The sequence below is a fragment of the Zingiber officinale genome, chromosome 4A, assembly GCF_018446385.1.
Source record: "Zingiber officinale cultivar Zhangliang chromosome 4A, Zo_v1.1, whole genome shotgun sequence".
Lineage (NCBI taxonomy): Eukaryota > Viridiplantae > Streptophyta > Magnoliopsida > Zingiberales > Zingiberaceae > Zingiber > Zingiber officinale.
The window spans coordinates 48,288,234-48,308,278 of NC_055992.1; the positions used below are offsets into that span (position 1 = coordinate 48,288,234).

The following is a 20,045-nucleotide window of genomic DNA, read 5'->3' on the forward strand; positions in this document are numbered from 1 at the left end:
TAGTGTTGTAATAGTTTGAAAATGATTATTTTTCATACAAGCATATAAGATGCGGTACCCGATCTGCATCTTTTCTCAAGACAATTTCACAAATTGCTATCTTCCTGCAAGCACTTTCCACTTGAGAGGGAAACAGTGGTAGCCTTCACACAATTCATCATCCAATTTCGTTTGCTTTTATTTCCATGTCGTTCTTAATGAGAAATTTCACAAGCGACATAGAGAAACAATGCCAATGCAATATCATGTTAGCTTCCGTCAAGAATAGGAAAACATCACTTTTGGATTTATTATGACAAAAGACGAATACACTCGCCCCCAGCACCCCCGTCAATCCGTCCCAGGATCAACACAGAAGTGATAAATCACGGATGACTACTAGTCTTTAGAATAATGACTAGCACATAAGGGAGACATTTATCTCGACTTTACCGAGATTCAAATCCCAGACCTCATTGTGACAAATCACTTTTGGATTCATGATCAATAGACAAAAGGCGAGCACACAATCTCTTTATATTAGATTGATAATCATTTGAAGGGCCTACACATTCTTTTTTCTCATGGTTTCTTTTGGTTTAATGCTCAATTGCATGACCTTTGCTCATATAGGTTTTCTCAACTTTGATCTACAAACTGACTACATTTTATTGGTATCTTCTGGATGTTTATATGCAAGAATAACAAAGCAAAGAATATTATGCATAATTGAGTCCAACAACATGATAATCCAGATCCAAAAGGAGACTCCCGAAGGGCAAAATAGAGTAGTGGAGACTATTTTTGTGGTATCCTTCCATAAATGTCCAATAAAGTACATATAGCCTGCCCAAAAGAGTTTGTACATGTAGAAAGCCCAACGAGAAAATTCACAGATTCCTCTCATGAGGTTCCAGCCAAGGAAAGCCAAGAACATCAAAAACTTCCTTTTCTGTATAACAAGTTACCCTGGTGTTGGATTTCGTCCCCTGGGAAGACAAAAAAAAAGGAGCATGTATCTTTTTTTCATTTTAATTTTCTTTTACTTTCTCTTTTTTGTAATTTATAGGAGGTGAACTGTCTTTACTCTTTTTCCAGAAGAATCCTGAGTTGCCAAGTACAATCCAGTGTCATCCAGTCTATATCCTTTTGATTCTGCTAACAGCCTCAACCTGTGCCAGGTTTCTTTTGCAATGAGTCGATGATTAATTTTAAAAGAACCAGAAGAATCAGATAGGCATAATTGTTTTTTATTCAAGGAGAATTTAGGCATTCACTCATGTGAAACAAGTAAAAATACTTCCATGTCAAATTTGCGAATGACCATCAGCTCATAACCTCATGAAGCAATCGCAAGTCCTGATGCTACTCGATAATTTTGTAGGTACAATGCATAACGTCTGGGATTTTAGTTTATTTTGTTAGACAACAAAGATTTGCATCAGATGCTATTCCAAAAAAGCATTTGCTTCAGATGGACCAGAAAGCATTGGATCCAAGTGAGATATGTGATGCTGTTGCATGCCAGCAGCACTTCAAAACGTCTTTTCTTTGATTCAAAAGAAAATCGAACAGCATTCAAAGTGAGAGCGACGTGGAGATGAACATTTGCATGAATTAGTATTCAGTTCGACAAAAACATGTAAGTCTTAATGTTCAAATCTTGTTCATCTTAGGCCAATAAGGGCCAGGTTGCAGATTTGAAGATATCCAAGGACTTGATATGAGCTTTATCTATGTAGTTTTGGTGTAGAAAAGGGTGCTATATTATTCAAGAATTACTGTTCATATGGAATTCATAAAGAGATGCTTACCTCCTATTTAGTACATCATTCCCAGTCCATGCAATTAATCCAAAAGCATATCGATCCCTTGGATATACCTGCCAGCAAAAAGTATACTAAAACATAGCCATCTGGCAAAAATGCTTAATCATATGGGGAAAGAATTTTAAGTAATTTTTTTTTATCTACAATGTTATTGTATCTTTACCTTCAGATCAATTCGACGTCGCAATTCTCTGCCAGGATATGTGCAAAGACCAAAATATGTATCAACCCCTGAATCAGTTCCCTATATTTTTTTTTCTTAAGTTAAATCAAGATAAACAGATCCAAATCTCCCATAACAGCAAGTATGAAGTAGTGGAGCATAGAGTTTTGAGGGTTATTACTTGGTACCATGGCTTGAAATCTGAACTGAAATTTAATATCGAGAAACAATGTTCATTAGTGTAGTGTGGAATGGGGAAAATTATTATGATCATCACTAATGTGGTTGGTGCAACATGGTGATAACGATACTCACATGAATTTTACTATAATTGAAGAACACCTAACGTGGTTTGAGTTCTTATAGAACAATAAAAAAAATGTTTATTCTTTTAAAAATAACATATTTCCTAATTACTTGGTAAATAACTAATCCTCATAAACAATACTTCCCTACTTCAATGTAAAAAAAAACATAAATCCATCACAAAAATTCCATCCTAGATGCTAGATTTTAAATTTGTTAATTTTGGGCGTAATTACAAATTATCCATCTTAAAACTATAGAAGGGAATAAAGAGAATTTGGAAGTAAATAGCATAAGTCTAAGCATGGTTGATTGGCTTTCTATTATTTAAGAATGCAGCCTTTGACCTTGTTACAACTTGCATTACGAAGAGAAATCTTACAAGGAGAGACAGTGCTAAGTTTTTTGCTGTGAATGAATAGAAATATATGGAAATACAGTATAAAGAAAAAACATGTCAACTTAGTAACATGTCTGCAATAATCAGGGATGTATCTTGTGGAGAGGAGAGTTTAGATATATGACCATTAAAAGTGGAAGACCGAGGAAAAAGTCCCATGTTGTTGCAAACAATTTTTTTTTTCATTGAAGAATGTAATATACCAATCAGTCAGGAAGCTAATTTAATGCTATACTTCTTATGTTCCATGTAAAACAAAACAAGTGTTCTTAATATATAGAGATGTCGAATAATAAAAGGAAAATCACTTGCCTCAGTGCTATTCATGCTAAACACCAAGTCTTCTCTCAAAAATTTGATGTCCTTCAAATATTGAACATACCTAAGTAAGAATCCTTCATGGCTGGAAGATAAAAATGGTTTGAGAAGTGCATCAAGTGTACCATTGAAATACAAATGAACAAATAATGAAAAACTATCCAATTTTAAGTAAATTATATCAACTTTGGTATACTTCATAGAAGGTATTTTGTCGCCCCTACGAGTTGGTGCAGCAGATACCTGCATGGGTTGTTGCTCCAATAGATCTTGGGTCAATTCCCAGCGAATGCAAAATGCCTCGCTGGTGCCCGACCTCTCCCATGCAAAGGGTCGTTGCGCTAAGGCAAATGCCCTCCATGATTTACCTTCTTCCATAGAATGTGGGACCGTCCTAGAAAGGCCGCCAATAGAAGGTATTTTGTCTGACCATGTTACTGCTCTCAGGAAAGCAATGGCAGTTGTTAAAAAATCTAGGCAGACAGTGGGTATCCTAGCTTGCATAAAAGAACAATATCATGTTGTATTGTCGGCAGCAAGATTATTGGACGTGTCCATCAAAAGGTCCATACAAGAAAAAGTAACACAATTAACAGCAAAAGGAAAGGTAACAGGATAGAATAAAAAAGATAAATTTAGCATGTTCAAGACAATACAATTTGCTCATATGCGAATTGAGATGGACAGATTCTCTAAACAAATGACAAGTACAAAAAAGATGTAAGGTGAATGCTAGTTTAAAGAAGTATACAAATTCTAAATAGGTAGATAAAACAACTAATCAAGACAAGTGATTTGAAATATGTTTGGTATCATTTAACCGACTACAATGTGTTCATGACATTAAAGTGCCATCAGATTCTTGCATTCACTAATAACAAAAGCTTCTGTAATAAATCAGATAAATAAACTAATAAAGGTTAGAAAAATGGTGAAGCCAACCACAAAAAAAATCATATAAAACATTAATTAATCCATAAAACAGTTTATAAAAGGTTTTAAAATATGTGAGACAGTGAATCAAAATGGGCATCACTCATCTTCCACTATTTTTAGCTGTATCAAGGCCACCATTGCTCTAAACATAAGACAATATTGCTATTAATATTCATAATCTTTAACTTTCAAGTCACTTTTAATTAAGTATTGCTCTTTGTCCTATCTAGTGTCTACTCCCAGATCAAATTAATTCAATTTGCCTATGGACAAATCCTGATATCCATATATCTTAATCTATTTTCCCCATTTTATCAGGTACATCTAATTTCCCTCAAATAATAATGCCCTCTTATTATAATATTTTTTTTTACAATAACACATCTTAACATTCTTATTTTTCTATTATGTTAAGTTTTTTGCTTTCCTTTTAATCTAAGGAGCACTCAAATAGACCCATAAGACTCTATAAGATCTCTTTTGGGCCAGAGAATCCTTATTATATTAACATTTTTCACTGATACTATTAGAGTAATTGGAGAATATAGAACAAGAAAATATATAAACGAATAAATTCTTGTGTATCATATTGTTTTCTCAGAGGCTACATTATTTATACACCTATTACATTACCTAATCAACAATAATAACAAAATTCTAATTAATTTCTTTTTACTTATTCTAAAGATTTATTTAGCAACTAATTTGATAATTTCTTTTATGTTTTGACGCAGCCATATTGGATAATTCTCTATTAGATATCTCTTTGTTGAGTAATAATGTGAAGTTCTAAACCATTACTTGCACATCATGTAGGAATGTGAAATGGTTGGCAGGAGAAGGAGGGAGGGAGGGGGAAAGGAAGTATAGAAAGCACAATGAATAGTACGCATGTATATGATCTACAGTATCAATTATATGCAACATGGCAAAAAATTTCATGTTGTTTGAAGGTTCCACTCCTATTGCACAATCTAAAATGTTTAGTGTGTCACCCTTGTAATATTATCACCTCGAAATGAAGCAACAGGATAAACCTCTATAACTTAAGGTTTTACACCCTTAAAAAATAACACCTTGACCCAACCATGGAGATTTCACAAGTTAACAATGAGCTAGATTTCAATCAATACAGATGATATGGGCTATGATAGGTCGGCCTGTCGGATGACGTGGAGGTCACGGTCGAGAGAGAAAGGAGAGGCCCATAGCTGAGTGAAAGTATGACTAATAGGATAATGGCCGACCAAATAAAAGGTTTTCCACAAGCGCTCAGTCAGACGATGCTTGACCGAAATTAGACGTACTTAGCCTTATGAAAACTTTTAATGTATTACCAGTCGAGTGAAGGCCGAGCAAGCACCAGTGTGCTTATATGCGCTCAGTCGGACAAAGACCTAGCGCAAAGGCACTTAGCCTTATACAGCTTTTAGTATATTACTGGTCGAGTGAAGGCCGAACGAGCACTAATGTGCTTATATGCGCTCGACCGGACAAAGCCCGACCGACTGTAAAGGCACTTAGCCTTATACAACTTCTAGTATATTACCGGCCGAGTGAAGGGCGAGCAAGCACCAGTGTACTTATATGCGCTCGGCCGAACAAAGTCCGACCGAGCTGAAAGACATTTAGCCTTATATAGCTTTTAGTATATTACCAATCGAGTGGAAGCCGACCGAACACCAGTGTGCTTATATGCTCTCGGCTGAACAAAGCTTGACCGAGCGTAAAGGCACTTAGCCTTATACAGCTTTTAGTATATTACCGGCCGAGTAAAGGTCGAGCGATCACCAATGTGCTTATATGCGCTCGGCCGGACAAAGCCGGACCGAGCTTAAAGGCGCTCAGCCTTATAAAGCTTATAATACATTCTCGGCCGAAACATGCCTAGCAGAAGGTATTCTCAATATATACACGATTAACTTGAATGATCGGCGAAACATGCTTAACAGAAAGTATTCTCAATATATACACAACCGACTTGAATAACCAACTGAAACATACTTAACAGAAGGTATTCTCAATATATATATATATATATATATATATATATATATATGTGACCGGCTTGAATGACTGATCAAGATATGTTTAACAGAAGAGGGCATACAAGTAGTGAACAGCTTTATGACAGCTTGATGCATTTGCCGGAAACATTCTCTAGAAGCTTCTTCAGTTACAAGGACATGTTCCTATTCATATTTCATCAGGAATATGAGTCATAAACGACAAAAGAGGTACATTGGGGTACAAAAAAGATTTCTTAAAGGATTATTGCACGAACCCTAAAATGTGACTTCATCTCCTAACAAACTCTAACAAACCGGACAAATTCTAACAGAAGAGGGCATACAAGTAGTGAACAGCTTTATGACAGCTTGATGCATTTGGCGGGAAACATTCACTAGAAGCTTCTTCAATTACAAAGACATGTTCCTATTCATATTTCATCAGAAATATGAGCTATAAACGACAAAAGAGGTACATCTGGGGTAAAAAAAGATTCCTTAAAGGATTATTGCACGAAGCCTAAAATGTGACTTCATCTCCTAACAAATTCTAATAAATCGGAGACCACCTCATGACTACGGAGGTTATATGAGGTAGTATAAAAAAGGGAATCCTCTCCGTTGGCAAGGTACACAATTTTAGCATTCAAAACTCTACTTCGGAGTAGTTGCATTATTGTACTGCTTCTTCTTCTTCCACCTTAGAAAGTGAGAACTGACTTGAGCGTCGGAGGGCTTAGCCAGGGATCCCCATCTCGGTCTTAGGTCACTAATGCTTTGTTGGCTCATCTCACTATGCGCAAGACCTTTGAGGAGCTTTCCCAGATCCTTAGGAGTGTGTCTTCCTCGGAACCAACGTTCACCGGAGCTAGCGCACCACCTCGCAGATTTCAGACAGGATCAAATTTGGCACCGTTTGTGGGAATCTTCACCTGAATTTGAAGCTACGAGATGGAAGAAGCTGGAAAACCTAACACCATAACCATGACGCAAGAAGATCTGGAGTTGTTCATCAACACCAGAGTGCAAAAGTTATTGCAGCAACAACAAGTCAATACTGGTGGTACATTAGCTGTGGCTCTATATCCGGCGATATCGACAACTGCTTATCAAAGGGAGAGAAGAGGTGAGGAGGAGGATCCTGATTGCTTGCTTCCTACTCCTCTCTCCCCAACCCGACATCCTCGAGTATTTCTTCGTACACCTTTTGAGCAAGGAGGACGGAGGGAGGCTCCTCAAGAATCTTCTGGAGAAGCGCATATACGGGATAAACGTAAAGGGAAGATCGTAGCCAGTGATAGTTCTCCTGAGAGGATCGTTACTCCATTCTCTCAACGAGTGCTGGATAATCCTCTGCCGAAGTATTATCAAAACTTAAATATCGGAGAATATTCAGGAACAACCAATCTAGAAGATCATCTTCTTAAATTTGAGAATGTCGCTCTCTTGCAACAATTTACTGATGGTGTTAAATGTCGGATGTTCCTCACCACCTTCGGAGGGGCAGCTCAGAGATGGTTTAAGTGGTTACAAGATAGTTCTATTCGCCGCTTTAAAGATTTTCGCAAGGCATTTCTTCATCATTTTTCTAGCAACTGGCGATATCAACAGACAATACAAATTCAATCTCACCTCTTTCGAAATATGAAAAATAAAAGATTAGGAAATTATTATGCTGTCAATATATTTTTTTCTTTCCTTATTTTTGTTATACCTGTATATCCCTTAATTACCTCTCTAAGATTTTCATTATTGAAATATATATCCTTGATGTATTTCTTCCTATATTAGATCCTAAGATTAAGGGATTTGATAATTTTGTATTTCTTTCTGTTGGTCCCCGTGGGTGTTTTGATGTGATCAACCAAGTTGGTTAGGTCCTGCTTTGTGTTTGATCCCTGTGTCTGAGTGTGCAGGAGCTTAGGAGCGCAGGAAGTCGAGCGGAAGACGCAGCTAGCGAGAATGACGGCACGGGAAGGGAGCCGACGGGCTCGGTGCGTCCGAAGGACGAGAGAGCTGCGGAAGAGTACTCCGGTGGACGAGAAGAACGTGCGCGGCGTTCGAGGGACGAGAAGCCGGACGAAAGCTTGGCCGGAATCACCCAAAAGAACGAGACTTCGGAAGACGAAGCAAAGAAGCAACCAAGCTGGAAAAGCTGCCAACCAGCTTGGAGGCGCCTCCATCAGGCTTGGAGGCGCCTCCAGCTTGAGGGCACCTTCAACCCCTGTTGAAGGCGCCTCAGACCTGGCAGAAGTGAACGTTGAGCTGTTTGGATAAAGTTTTATCCACCCACTCGATGGAGGCGCCTTGGACCCCTGTTGGAGGCGCCCTGGACCCTCGAGATCAGATTTCCAGAGGCTATTTAAAGGCCCCTAGAGCTAGGAATTCAATATCGATTATTCATTCAACTCTGTAACTTCCTAGCAATAGTTCTGAGCCGTTAGAGTGTAAAAGGCTTCTCCGCCTTCAGCAAAGGAGTGTCTTCTTATTTCTTTACTGCTTTATCATTTTATTTACTATTGCACTAGTTGAGTTGAAAGCACGAGGAGGGTATAATTTTTATTTGCAGGCAATTCACCGCCCTCTTGCCGGCCTCCGCTGCACCTACAATTGGTATCAGAGTCAGACCGCCTCAGAAGGACTAACCGCCGACTGAAACACAACGATCAAGGCGATGGCCGGAGCAAATATTCATCCTCCAAAGTTCGACGGAGATTTCGCCACATGGAAACGAAAAATGGAGGTATTTTTTAAAACTGAATTTGATATACTTTTAATAATGAAATATGGATATGCAGCGCCGAAAGATAAAGAAGAAAACACATGGAGCAAGAAGGAGCAAGCCGATTTCGTCGCCAACGGAAAGGCTGAGTTCCACCTGCTCAGCGTTCTGCCATCTCAGGAGGTAAATCGGATCGGAAGCTACGACTCCGCGAAAGATCTCTGGGAAAAATTCCTGGAGCTTCACGAAGGTACCTCCGAAGCGAAGCTAGCAAGACGCGATATCCTCCGGAACCAGTTGACGAACCTCCAGATGAACCAAAGCGAGAAGATAGTGCAACTCCAAGCGAGGATTAAAGAGCTGATCACGCAATTAAGCAACCTTGGAGAAGAAGTAAAGAACCGGGACTCGATCCGGTACGCGCTCAACGCCTTCCCCAGAACTCCAGAGTGGGCCTCCTTAGTAGATACGTACTACATCTCTAAGGACTTCGAGGTAAGTACTCTAGAACAATTGTTTTCCACTTTTGAACTTCACGAATCTCGAGTTGCAGAGCCCAATGGAGTAGAAAAGACAGGTCAGAACATTGCTTTGAAGGCAAGAGCAAACGGTTCTAACTCCGAAGCCTCGATTGACGAAAACGAGGCTGCATTAATGGTAAGACGGTTTAATAAATTTTTTAAATCTAACAAATTTAGATCGCAGAAGCATGAGCGAAAAAGGAGAACGGTTCGTTGCTACAACTGCAACGAAGAAGGACACATCAAGGATAATTGCCCGAAATTAAAGAGCAAGCAGAAAGAAAAGGTCAAGTACAAGAAGCCAGAATCCTCTAAGCACAAGAACCTGAAGGCCACTTGGTCAGATTCGTCTTCTTCCGAATCAAACATCGAAGTCTTCTCCGGATTAGCGCTGGCAGCCAACCATCTTCCTGAAGATGACTCGAGTTCAGAGATGAGCATAGATGAAGGGGGAAGATCATCAGAAGAAGAAAGCGACGATGAAGGGGGAGAATCATAGAGTTAGGTAAGTAAGGTACGTAACCTAACCCCGACTCAGTCCTTTCAATTTATTAAATGTCTTTCTAGAGATTTATTCAAATTAGAAAAAGAAAATGCTGAATTGAAATTAAACCTAGCAAAAGCATGCCCACTAGAAATGTATGATAATCTAAAATTAGAAAATGAAAAATTAAAAGTTGAAATTAAGAAATTGAAAGATAATGATGCATGCCTAAATAGATTTCCAAAATCAAAAGTTAGAATTTATGAAAAATTGAATTGGTACATTAGAAAACATCAGGGCCAACTTAGAAGAGTGCCCAAGAACTATGTACCCCCTAAATTTTTGAATAACCCTGTAGGAAGGAACCTCTATCGGGTTCCGAAATCTGTGCTGAATTAATTTATTTAATTAAAAGCTTACAGTAAGAAAATTAAACTTTGAATTTCTTTATGGAAGCTTTGTCTAAGGCAGTGGTTGTTGCTCCAATAACCAAGAAGGCCTAGTGCCTTGCCATGACCTGGAAGCCGAAATATCGAAATAAAAATGTTTAATTAACTTCCTGATAAAAGCATTCAAATTAGAATTAAATAATGCTTTGAAAAGATTTTAAACATTTTCTTGAAAGTTTTACTTAGGATTTATTTAAAAAAATCAATTTTTTGACTTAGAAATTATTTTGAAAAATTCAAACAAATCATCTTAGTTAGAATTCTTTTGTCACTTAGAAATTTTACTTAGATCTTTTTTTCAAAAATTTCATTTTAAAATTAGAAACTTAGACATTTTTTTCATCTTAAATTAGTAACGTATCTAACTTAAAAATTTTTGATAAAATTTTTTCTCTGTTACCCCATTTTTGCTGTGATCAAAGGGGGAGAGAGAAGTACAAGTTTAGGGGGAGAGAATTTTTTATTAAAAATATTTTTAAAAAATTCTGGTTAACTCTTAATTTAGTAGTTACAATTTTATTTATTGCAAACTGATGTTTAACATGTTAGTTTAGTAATTTTCTTTTAAAAAATTACTTTTCTGTCTATTTTTACCCTAACTTGAACTTGGGTTGATGCACATCAAAAGGGGGAGATTGTTGGTCCCCGTGGGTGTTTTGATGTGATCAACCAAGTTGGTTAGGTCCTACTTTGTGTTTGATCCCTGCGTCTGAGTGTGTAGGAGCTTAGGAGCGCAGGAAGTCGAGCGAAAGACGCATCTAGCGAGTAGGACGGCACGGGAAGGGAGCCGACGGGCTCGGTGCGTCTGAAGGACGAGAAAGCTGCGGAAGAGTACTCTGGTGGACGAGAAGAACGTGTGCGGCGCTCGAGGGACGAGAAGCCGGACGGAAGACTGCTCGAGGAGAAGGCTGGAAATTGGGTTCGGGTGAGCCCTATTTCGGTTGGCCGGAATCACCCAAAAGAACGAGGCTTCGGAAGACGAAGCAAAGAAGCAACCAAGCTGGAAAAGCTGCCAGCCAACTTGGAGGCGCCTCTATCAGGCTTGGAGGCGCCTTCAACCCCTGTTGAAGGCGCCTCGGACCCGGCAGAATTGAACGTTGAGCTTTTGGATAAAGTTTTATCCACCCACTCGATGGAGGCACCTTGGACCCTGTTGGAGGCGCCCTGGACCCTCGAGATCAAATTTCCAAAGGCTATTTAAAGGCCCCTGGAACTAGGAATTCAATATCGATTATTCATTCAACTCTGTAACAACTTCCTAGCAATAGTTCTGAGCCGTTAGTGTGTAAAAGACTTTTCCGCCTTCAGCAAAGGAGATTTTTCTACTGCGCTTTTCTTACTGCCCTAGATTAACAACCCTCTTGGTTGTAACCAGGTTAAATTCCTGTCTTCTTATTTCTTTACTGCTATATCATTTTATTTACTATTGCACTAGTTGAGTTGAAAGCACGAGGAGGGTATAATTTTTATTTGCAGGCAATTCACCCCCCTCTTGCCAACCTCCGCTACACCTACACTTTCTGTATTAGAACCTAAGATTAAGAGATTTGATAATTCTTGATATCTATATATTGTAATTCTCTTACTAAAATGAGGAAAAAAAAATTTTAGGAATTCTCTTTTATTTCCTTGTCATGGTATCAGAGCCAAAGCTCTTGAGATCATTTCATCTTGTGTCTGGTTCCTTGTCTAGCTCCAAGATCTTAGTGTTTTGTTCATTTTCGTTTTCTAGTCTATTTTCTTGGACCTGATCTCTTAGTACTTGTTTTCAGTTGAATAATATCTTTGGAGCGATCTGAACATTTCTTGTTCGATTTAATGGAAAGAACTATTCTGCCTAGGCATTCCAATTTCAGATTTTTGTCAAGGGGAAGGAATTTGGGATCATATTTATGGGGCAAATCCTACACCTAAGAGACAGAAGAAGGAAAGATATGTGAAATGAGAGGTGAAGAATGCATAGAATATGTCTTGGATCCTTGGAAGTGTGGAATCCTCTTACTTCTCCATCTTAAGGCTGATAAGACCTCTATAGAAATGTGGGATTACTTGAAGAAAATTTACAACTAAAGTAATACAGTACACAAAGATTTCAATCGGAACTCAAGTTGGGTTAGCTCAGTCAAAGGAGTATGTTAATCAAGAGTTTTATTCTTCCTTTGGAAATCTTTCGGGTGAGCATCGATATTGTGTATGCAAGTGTACCTCCTGAAGGACTCATTGCTATCCAAAGTGAGCATGAGACTAACAAATGTGACCAGTTTTTAATAAAGTTAAGGGGGAAGTTTGAAGCAATCAGGTCTAACTTGATGAATAGAGAATCAGTTCCTTTATTGGATATTTGTGTAGGGGAGCATCTCAAGGAAGAACAGCGACTCATTACAAATTGAAACAAAAATCTCAACATTCTACTCCAATTCCTATTGCATATGCCACTCAAGGGAGGTTTAAAGAAGGCATAAATATGACTAATGTCCAATACCATAGTTGCAAAGGATTCAGGCACATTACTCCTAATTGTACTAAAAAATTTTGCAATTATAGTAAGAAACCAGGGCATATCATCAAAGATTGTTCCACTCAGCCTCCAAATAAATCTGAAACTGCATATGATATCTCGGTTGGTTCCTCAAATACCCCTAGTCCTCGTTAGTCTTCTATTACTCCTGCAATGGTCCAACAAATGATAATTTTTGCCATTTCTTCTATAGGCCTTTTAGGTAACAAAAATTGTAATCCTAAGCCTTAGTATTTGGGTTCTGGTGCTTCCAATCACATGACCAACATTGCCTTACCTTTAAATATTGTTAAGATATGTAAAGGAGATCTTCAAATTCATACCGCCGATGGTAATTCCTTACCTACCACAGTTGTTGGTGATATTTTAGCCTCTTTAAATATTATTTTTGTGTCTCCTAAGTTGTCCACTAATCTTATATGTCAATTAATTGATAATTTCAAATTCTAGTTGTCTTGTGCAGGATCAAGTGTCTAGAAAGATGATCACTAAGGGACCTAAAGTGGGACGTCTCTTCCCTTTGTTTCTATCTCCCTCTCCGATGTCAAATTATGTTGCTTGTAATGCTGTTATAATTAGGTATGGCATAGTCATTTAGAGTCTTGCTTAAATCTAGTTTACTTAGAAATAAAAATTAAGTTTCTTCTAATAATGATATTGTTGATATCTTGCAAACTTGGTAAAAGCAAAACACTTCCTTTTCTATTGCATAAAAACCACACTACCAAACATTTTGAACGTACATACTGATATATAGGGTATTGCCTTTGTAATCTCGCATGAACATTATGAATACTTTATTACATTTTTCGATAATTTCACTCACTTGCTATATTTTCTTCGGTCTAAAAGTAAGGGTTTCTTTTGTGTTTAAAGTCATTATGTTTTAGTTGAAACACAATTTTCTGCCAAAATCAAAATCTTGCAATCAAATTCTGAAGATGAATATATGTCAAATGAATTTCAATTTTCTTCAAAGTCATGGGATCATATCACAATATTCTTGTCCATTCACTCCACAACAAAATGGTGTCGCTAAAAGAAAGAATCGTCATCTTCTTGATGTTGATTGCACTCTTCTAATTGAGTTGTATTTCTTCTCATTTTTGGTGTGAAGCTTTGTCTATTGATGTTTATTTGATTAATATATCACCATCTCCCAACTTGAACAATGATTCTCCCTACTTTTGTATGCTTGAGAATATGCCAAATTATTCCAATCTTCATATTTTTAGATGTGTTTGTTTTGTTCACCTTCTTGCACATAAAAGAAACAAACTTATTCCTAATTTGTCAAGTGTGCTTTCTTAGGATATGCTGGAACCCAAAAAGACTTTCTTTACTATAATCCTCATACTCGTCGAACTCGTGTCTCTAGGAATGTTATTTTTTTTTAAATCAGCCCTTCTTTATCACACAACAGACGACCTTATACTTCCCTTCTCTATCTACTTTACTATATTTTTCTAAGTCACTAATATCAGTTTCAACTTAGACCTAGTTATTTTTATTGTAGACGCACTCCTGCATCTGATCCTCCTACAGATCTCATTGAGGTTCCTCCACATCTTCCTATGGCTTCTGATCATGTTTCCAATAATCAACCTCTTTGAAGAAGCTCTAAACCTCACAAACCTCCTGAAAGGTATGATTTTTCAACCCCTGTGGGTATGTCTATTACTTTGTCTTCTATTTCCATTCCCACTTGTTATAAATAGGCTATGGAACATGCGTGTTGGCAACAAGCAATGGAAGCAAAACTTCATCACTTTTCTTTCACAAGATAACCGCTAATATGGTCTTCCTCTTAGTCTATGTTGATTCATCAATAATCTTCAAAATACGTTGCATGGTATATTTAAAATGAAATATCTTAGGCATCTCGCATATTCTTGGGCGCTTTCACTTTCGAGAATATGGTTTCTTCTTAAATCAACATAAATATATCCAAGATCTCATTGAGCTAGCTGGTTTAAAGGATGCTACTTGTGTTGATACACCAATGGAGGTGAATGTGAAATATTAAAAGGATGAAGGTGAGCTTATGCTAATCTTTTTTTATATAGGCAACTTGTTGGTAGTCTTATCTATCTTACAATCACAAGGCTCGATATCTCATATGATGTCCATATAGTTAGCAAATTTATGCAATCACCTCAACATCTTCATCTTGCTACAGTTTGATACTTAATTGGGTCATCTATTCGTGAGTTGTGTTTTTCTATAAAATCTACTCTTCATTTGACTGCGTATGATAATGCAGAATGAGCTGGCTGCCTAGATACTAGGAATAATCTACAATAGGCTGGTGTATTTTTCTTGGAGATGTCTTATTTCTTTGAAGTGTAAGAGGCAATATTGTGTCTCTAAATCTTCCACATAGGCCGAGTATAGAGTCATGTCTACATTGTTTTGAAATTATATGGTTACGTGGTGTTATTTCCGAAATTGGATTTCCTCCACCTAATCCTACTCCACTTCATGGTGGTAATACTAGTTTCATTCAAATAACTACAAATCCAGTATATCATGTGTTAGTTAGAGTCCTAGAGTCAATCATATAATGATTGTTGTATGGACTCGATATATCATATTCCTATATACTTATAAAGGCATTTCTTTATGGTTATTATACTTACTTGTATTGGTGTCAAATAACTAAGTATAATAGCGTCCTTGAGTAGAAGGTTCTTATCTATATCAATCGATTGGTTGAATCGATAATGAGATGATATAGAGAACACTACTCTTAATCATTCCTAGTCAAGTATTAACATTCAGGGGCAATGTTAATGCGCTGAGATTAGCATGTAGGTTAACTCGATGACTTGATCTCACAAGTCATGGATATAGAGATATCAAGTTGACACATGGATATGCATTGGAGAATATATACTGAATGACCCGCCATGAGAAAATATCATGGATCATTATACGAGTGTCATATACTTTCTCGTGTGACTATTAGTATGACTATCAGTCCTTGGACCTGAAGTCACCATGGTTCTCTACATAAGGAGTTACATACTTTGGCTTCGTCAAACGTCACCCGTAACTGGGTGGACTATAAAGGCGATTACCGGGTATGTAACAAATTATGCGGAGGGATGTGAGTAATGTAGATGGGATCTATCCCTCATATATGACGGGAGTGACATCATGATTCTTGATAGAGTGAGACCACTAAGTGCATGGTCATGTCCAAATGAGTCAATATGAGATATTGAGCTCATTTGATTAGAGTGAGTCTACTTGGAGTTCAAGATATAAATTGATTAGAGGATGACACGGTCTATACCTCAGTTGATCAATTTAGATGTCTAGGATAGAAGGACATTATCATATATTGTGAGTCACAATTAGTAGTCACAAAGTGATGTTGGATCTCAGCATTCTTGTAACTTGGGTAGTCATGATGTGTTGCTAGATACCGCTCATTACTTATGTTTCTAAATGAGTTTAGGAGCATTGTCAACGTTACAAGAACCTATAGAGTCACACACAAAGGGCAATTAGATGGAGAATAGGTTCATATGATGGACCAAGAGGATTAGGTTTATATGATGAACCAAATTGGATTAAGAGTAATCCAAATTAGACTAATTGAGTTGGACTCAAATTTGATTCATGTGTTGAATGAGTCTAATTTAGATTATGACTCATTGAATCAATTTAATTCAATGAATAGAGATTCATTAAATTAAATTGACTTGAATCAATGGTTAGATTTGATCAACCATGGGAGATAAATGGGTCAAGTTTGACTTGATTTGAGAGAAAAGATGAAGGGTCAAGTTTGACTTTACCAATTGTCATCTCATTGTGACTTGGCATAGGGTCGGCCAATGATGATGGTCCACATCATCAAGGCTACATCAAGTGTGTACCACCTCATGAGGGAGACCAAGAGTCATGACTCTTGGTATTACATGGAGGTATATAACCTCTCATAAGATGGTTGGCCACTTAATGGTGTGCATTAAGCATTTTTTGTGCTAATTAAAGTCTTCTTCTTCCTCCTCTCATTCTCTTGTTCTCTCCCTCTCCTCCATTGCCGAGACCACCAAGAGTGCTAGCACACTCTAAGTGTTCTTTCTCCACCTTTTGTCCGTGTGGATACATATAGAGGGGTGTACATTTGACACCCTACGAGATCCAGCAACTCTTGGACGAGCGAGATAAGCGAAGGGCTTCGCTACAAAGGTATACTCTCTTTTCATGTAGATCTAAGGTAGATCTAGTATAGAAACATGTACATGATTTAATTTTAAATATATCTTCGCACGAATCCGTGGCTAGCTTCGGGGTTTCCGCAACGCAAAAAGCGGTTTTGGCGGCTCGAATTGCTAACATCATGAATGCACAAAGCACATCGAGTTGGATTATCATTACATTTGAAAGGCCTTTATTCGAAGGATTATCACTCTTCCTCATCTTAATCTTCAAATAGATATGTCTTTACGAAAGCTTTAAAAAAGCCAACCACACAAGTTTCTTGGTAGCAAATTGATGATGATAGACTTATCTGCATTAATTTAACGGACCATGTCATTATATTCTTCTTGCTCCTCAGATTCTTTAATGTAAGTACCCCATAGTAGTTTTGATGTAGTCAACAGTTAAGTTAGGTCTTGTTTGTATTTGATGCCTTATGTCTAAATGTGAAGGAACATAGGAGCACAAAAATTTCAGCAGAACACGCAACAGACAAGAAAGATGGCACGGGAAAGAAGTCAACGGACTCGGTGTATAAGAGGGACGAGGAGCAGCGGAAGAGTACATCGATGGACAAATGGGCATGCGCCACATTCGAGGGACAAAAAACCGAGAAGGAAGTCTGCTCGAAGATGTTGGAGTTGGGTTCGAGAAAGTTCAACTCTGGTTAATCGGAGCATCATTCATGCAAAGAAGATCAGCTAAGGAGCTGATCTGCCTCAGGGAAGGCGCCTTTAATGGCTTGGAAAGCGTCTTTCATGAACAGTGTCGAAGGCGTCTTTCAGCCTACTGAAGGCACCTTCTATAGCCATTAGCCGAAAATAAAACTTTATCTTCGGCAAATAAACCTTAGCCTATTAAAGGCGCCTTGAACTCACTTGAAGGTGACTTCAAGCTTTGAATAGAGTTTTCTAGGAGCTATAAAAAGACCCCTAGAGTTAGGAAATAAACAACTCGACTACAACAATTGTATTCAATTTCCAAGTGATTTCTGAGCTTAGAAAGTGTGTAAGAGGCTTCTCCTCCTTCAGCAAAGGAGTAACTTGTAGTGGAAAATTCTTCAACGTCTTAGATTAACAACCACCTAGGTCGTTACCAAGTAAACAGTCGTCTTACTTTCTTTAGTTGATCAATTTAATTCCGCTTTATTTTAATTATGCTATCTAACTAAGTTGAAAAATCGAGAAAGAGATTATTTTTATTTTTCGGGTAATTCATCCCCCTTTTGCAGGCCGCACTGGGACCTATAAGTGATATCAGAGCCAAACAGCTACAAAAAGACTAATCGCCTCTAAAGTAATAAGATGACGACCGGTTCAAGTATACATCCATCGAAGTTCGAGGGAGACTTTATGTAATAAAAGCGCCGGATTGAGGTATTTTTTAAAACAGACTTTGAAATACTGTTAATTATGAAATATGATTCTGTAGCCCCCAAAGACCAATAAGAAGCTGAAAAAAAAAGAGTACTTATGGACAAATAAAGAACAAGCCGATTTCGTGAGTTCCATCTGCTATATCGGATCGGCAGCTACAATTCCACCAAAGAGCTCTGGGAGAAATTCCTAAAACTACATGAAGGCATTTTGGAAGCCAAGTTAGCAAGACGAGACATCCTCCGAACTCAGCTAACGAACCTCTTGATGAACAAGGGAGAAAAGGTAGCTCAACTTTAATCAAGGATCAAAGAACTCATCACTCAGCTCAACAATCTCGGAGAATCAGTAACGAACTGTGATTGTATTCGGTACACGCTCAACGCTTTTCTGAGAACTCCTAAATAGTTATCATTAGTACATGTATATTACATCTCTAAGAATTTCGAGGTAAGTATATTAAAAAACTTGTTTTCGACTTTCGAACTTCACAAAACTCAATGTGCAAATCCCAAAGAAACCGAGAAGTCAAACGACAACCTTGCCCTGAAAGCCCAGAAGGACAAACAAGACTCCGAAGCGTCAATCAATGAAGAAGTGGCTCTAATGGTAAGAAAATTTAGTAAGTTTATTAAATCTAGTTTAATAAGTCTTTGAATCCGAGATCGAGGCCCACGTCAGACTAGCCCTGATGGCAGACCACTAGAGGGACGCCAAAAGTTCCTTAGAGATGAGTGTCGATGAAGGGATAGGATCCTCATAGGAAAGCATCGACGAAGGGTGAGGATCCTAAGAAAGCAACGATGAAAGGGGAGGAACAAACTATGAGGTAAGTGAGGTATGCGCACTATCTCCTAAACAGTCTTTTGAATTTATTAAAATGCTTTCTAAAAATATGCTAAAATTAGAAAATGAAAATGCTAAACTTAGATTAAACTTATCAAATTCATGCCCCTTAGTTATGTATGATAATTTGAAAATAGAAAATGAAAAACTAGAAAAAATAAAGAAAATGAAAATGACCATGTATGTTCAAATAATTTTCAAAAATCAAGATTTAGAAATTATGATAAAATCAAATGGTACGTTAGAAAACACCAGGGACAGATCAAGAAAACCCTAGGTATTATGTACCACCGAAATTTTTAGTAAATCTAGTAGAAAGAAACCTACATTGGGTTTCAAAATCCTTTTTAGATTACATTTCTCAATTTTTTATTTATTAGGATAGAAATTGCTTTTGAGTAATTTTTTTTGTTATATTCTTTTCTCAAAACTTTTATACTGATAGAACATTATACTTTCTGTTAAAATAAAAATAAAAATTGATCAAATTTATTACTCAAAATTTCATCTATGAAAATGGCAGTATTTACTAATAGAAAAATGTTCAAAAATTTTATGACCGTTAAGTTATTTTCTAAGAATTTTCTTTAAAAAATCATATTTTGAAAACAAAAAATGTTTTGCAAACTTAATTTTGAAAACTTTTATTTTTCTAGGATAAAACATGATGTTCTCTATCAAAATAAAAATTTTAAAAATTTTTCTAATATTATCTGAATTATTACGAATTGTTTTCCAAAAAGTTAATTTTTAATATTAAAAATTAAAAAAAATAGAAATTTGGAAACTTTGATTTTTCTACCATTAAACTCTATTTTACATATCCAGGAAAATTAACAAAATTTTTAAAGTTTAAAATATTTTTAAAAAAAATTATTTTTGAAAATTAGGTTTTGTTTGATTAAATAATATTTTACTATAAAAGTTTTTCTACTAATATAAATTTCTGTTTAAGTTTAAGTTTAAGTTTGACA

The 20,045-nt window shown here is 37.0% G+C and overlaps 1 protein-coding gene across 5 annotated transcripts in view; it reads right to left on the reverse strand.

Moving 5' to 3' along the window:
* Window positions 1-500: 500 nt before the first annotated feature.
* The window catches only part of LOC121969904 (DNA polymerase lambda-like), a 96,918-nt gene continuing 77,373 nt past the window's right edge, over window positions 501-20,045 (reverse strand). For all 5 annotated transcript variants that reach the window (XM_042520223.1, XM_042520221.1, XM_042520222.1 and 2 more), the window contains 5 exons: window positions 2,990-3,080; window positions 1,972-2,052; window positions 1,794-1,861; window positions 1,067-1,151; window positions 501-968 (listed from right to left, as the gene is read on the reverse strand). In XM_042520223.1, coding sequence (XP_042376157.1) covers window positions 870-968; window positions 1,067-1,151; window positions 1,794-1,861; window positions 1,972-2,052; window positions 2,990-3,080 — 424 coding nt within the window. In that variant the 3' untranslated portion in view covers window positions 501-869. The remainder of the gene's footprint in view (window positions 969-1,066; window positions 1,152-1,793; window positions 1,862-1,971; window positions 2,053-2,989; window positions 3,081-20,045) is intronic.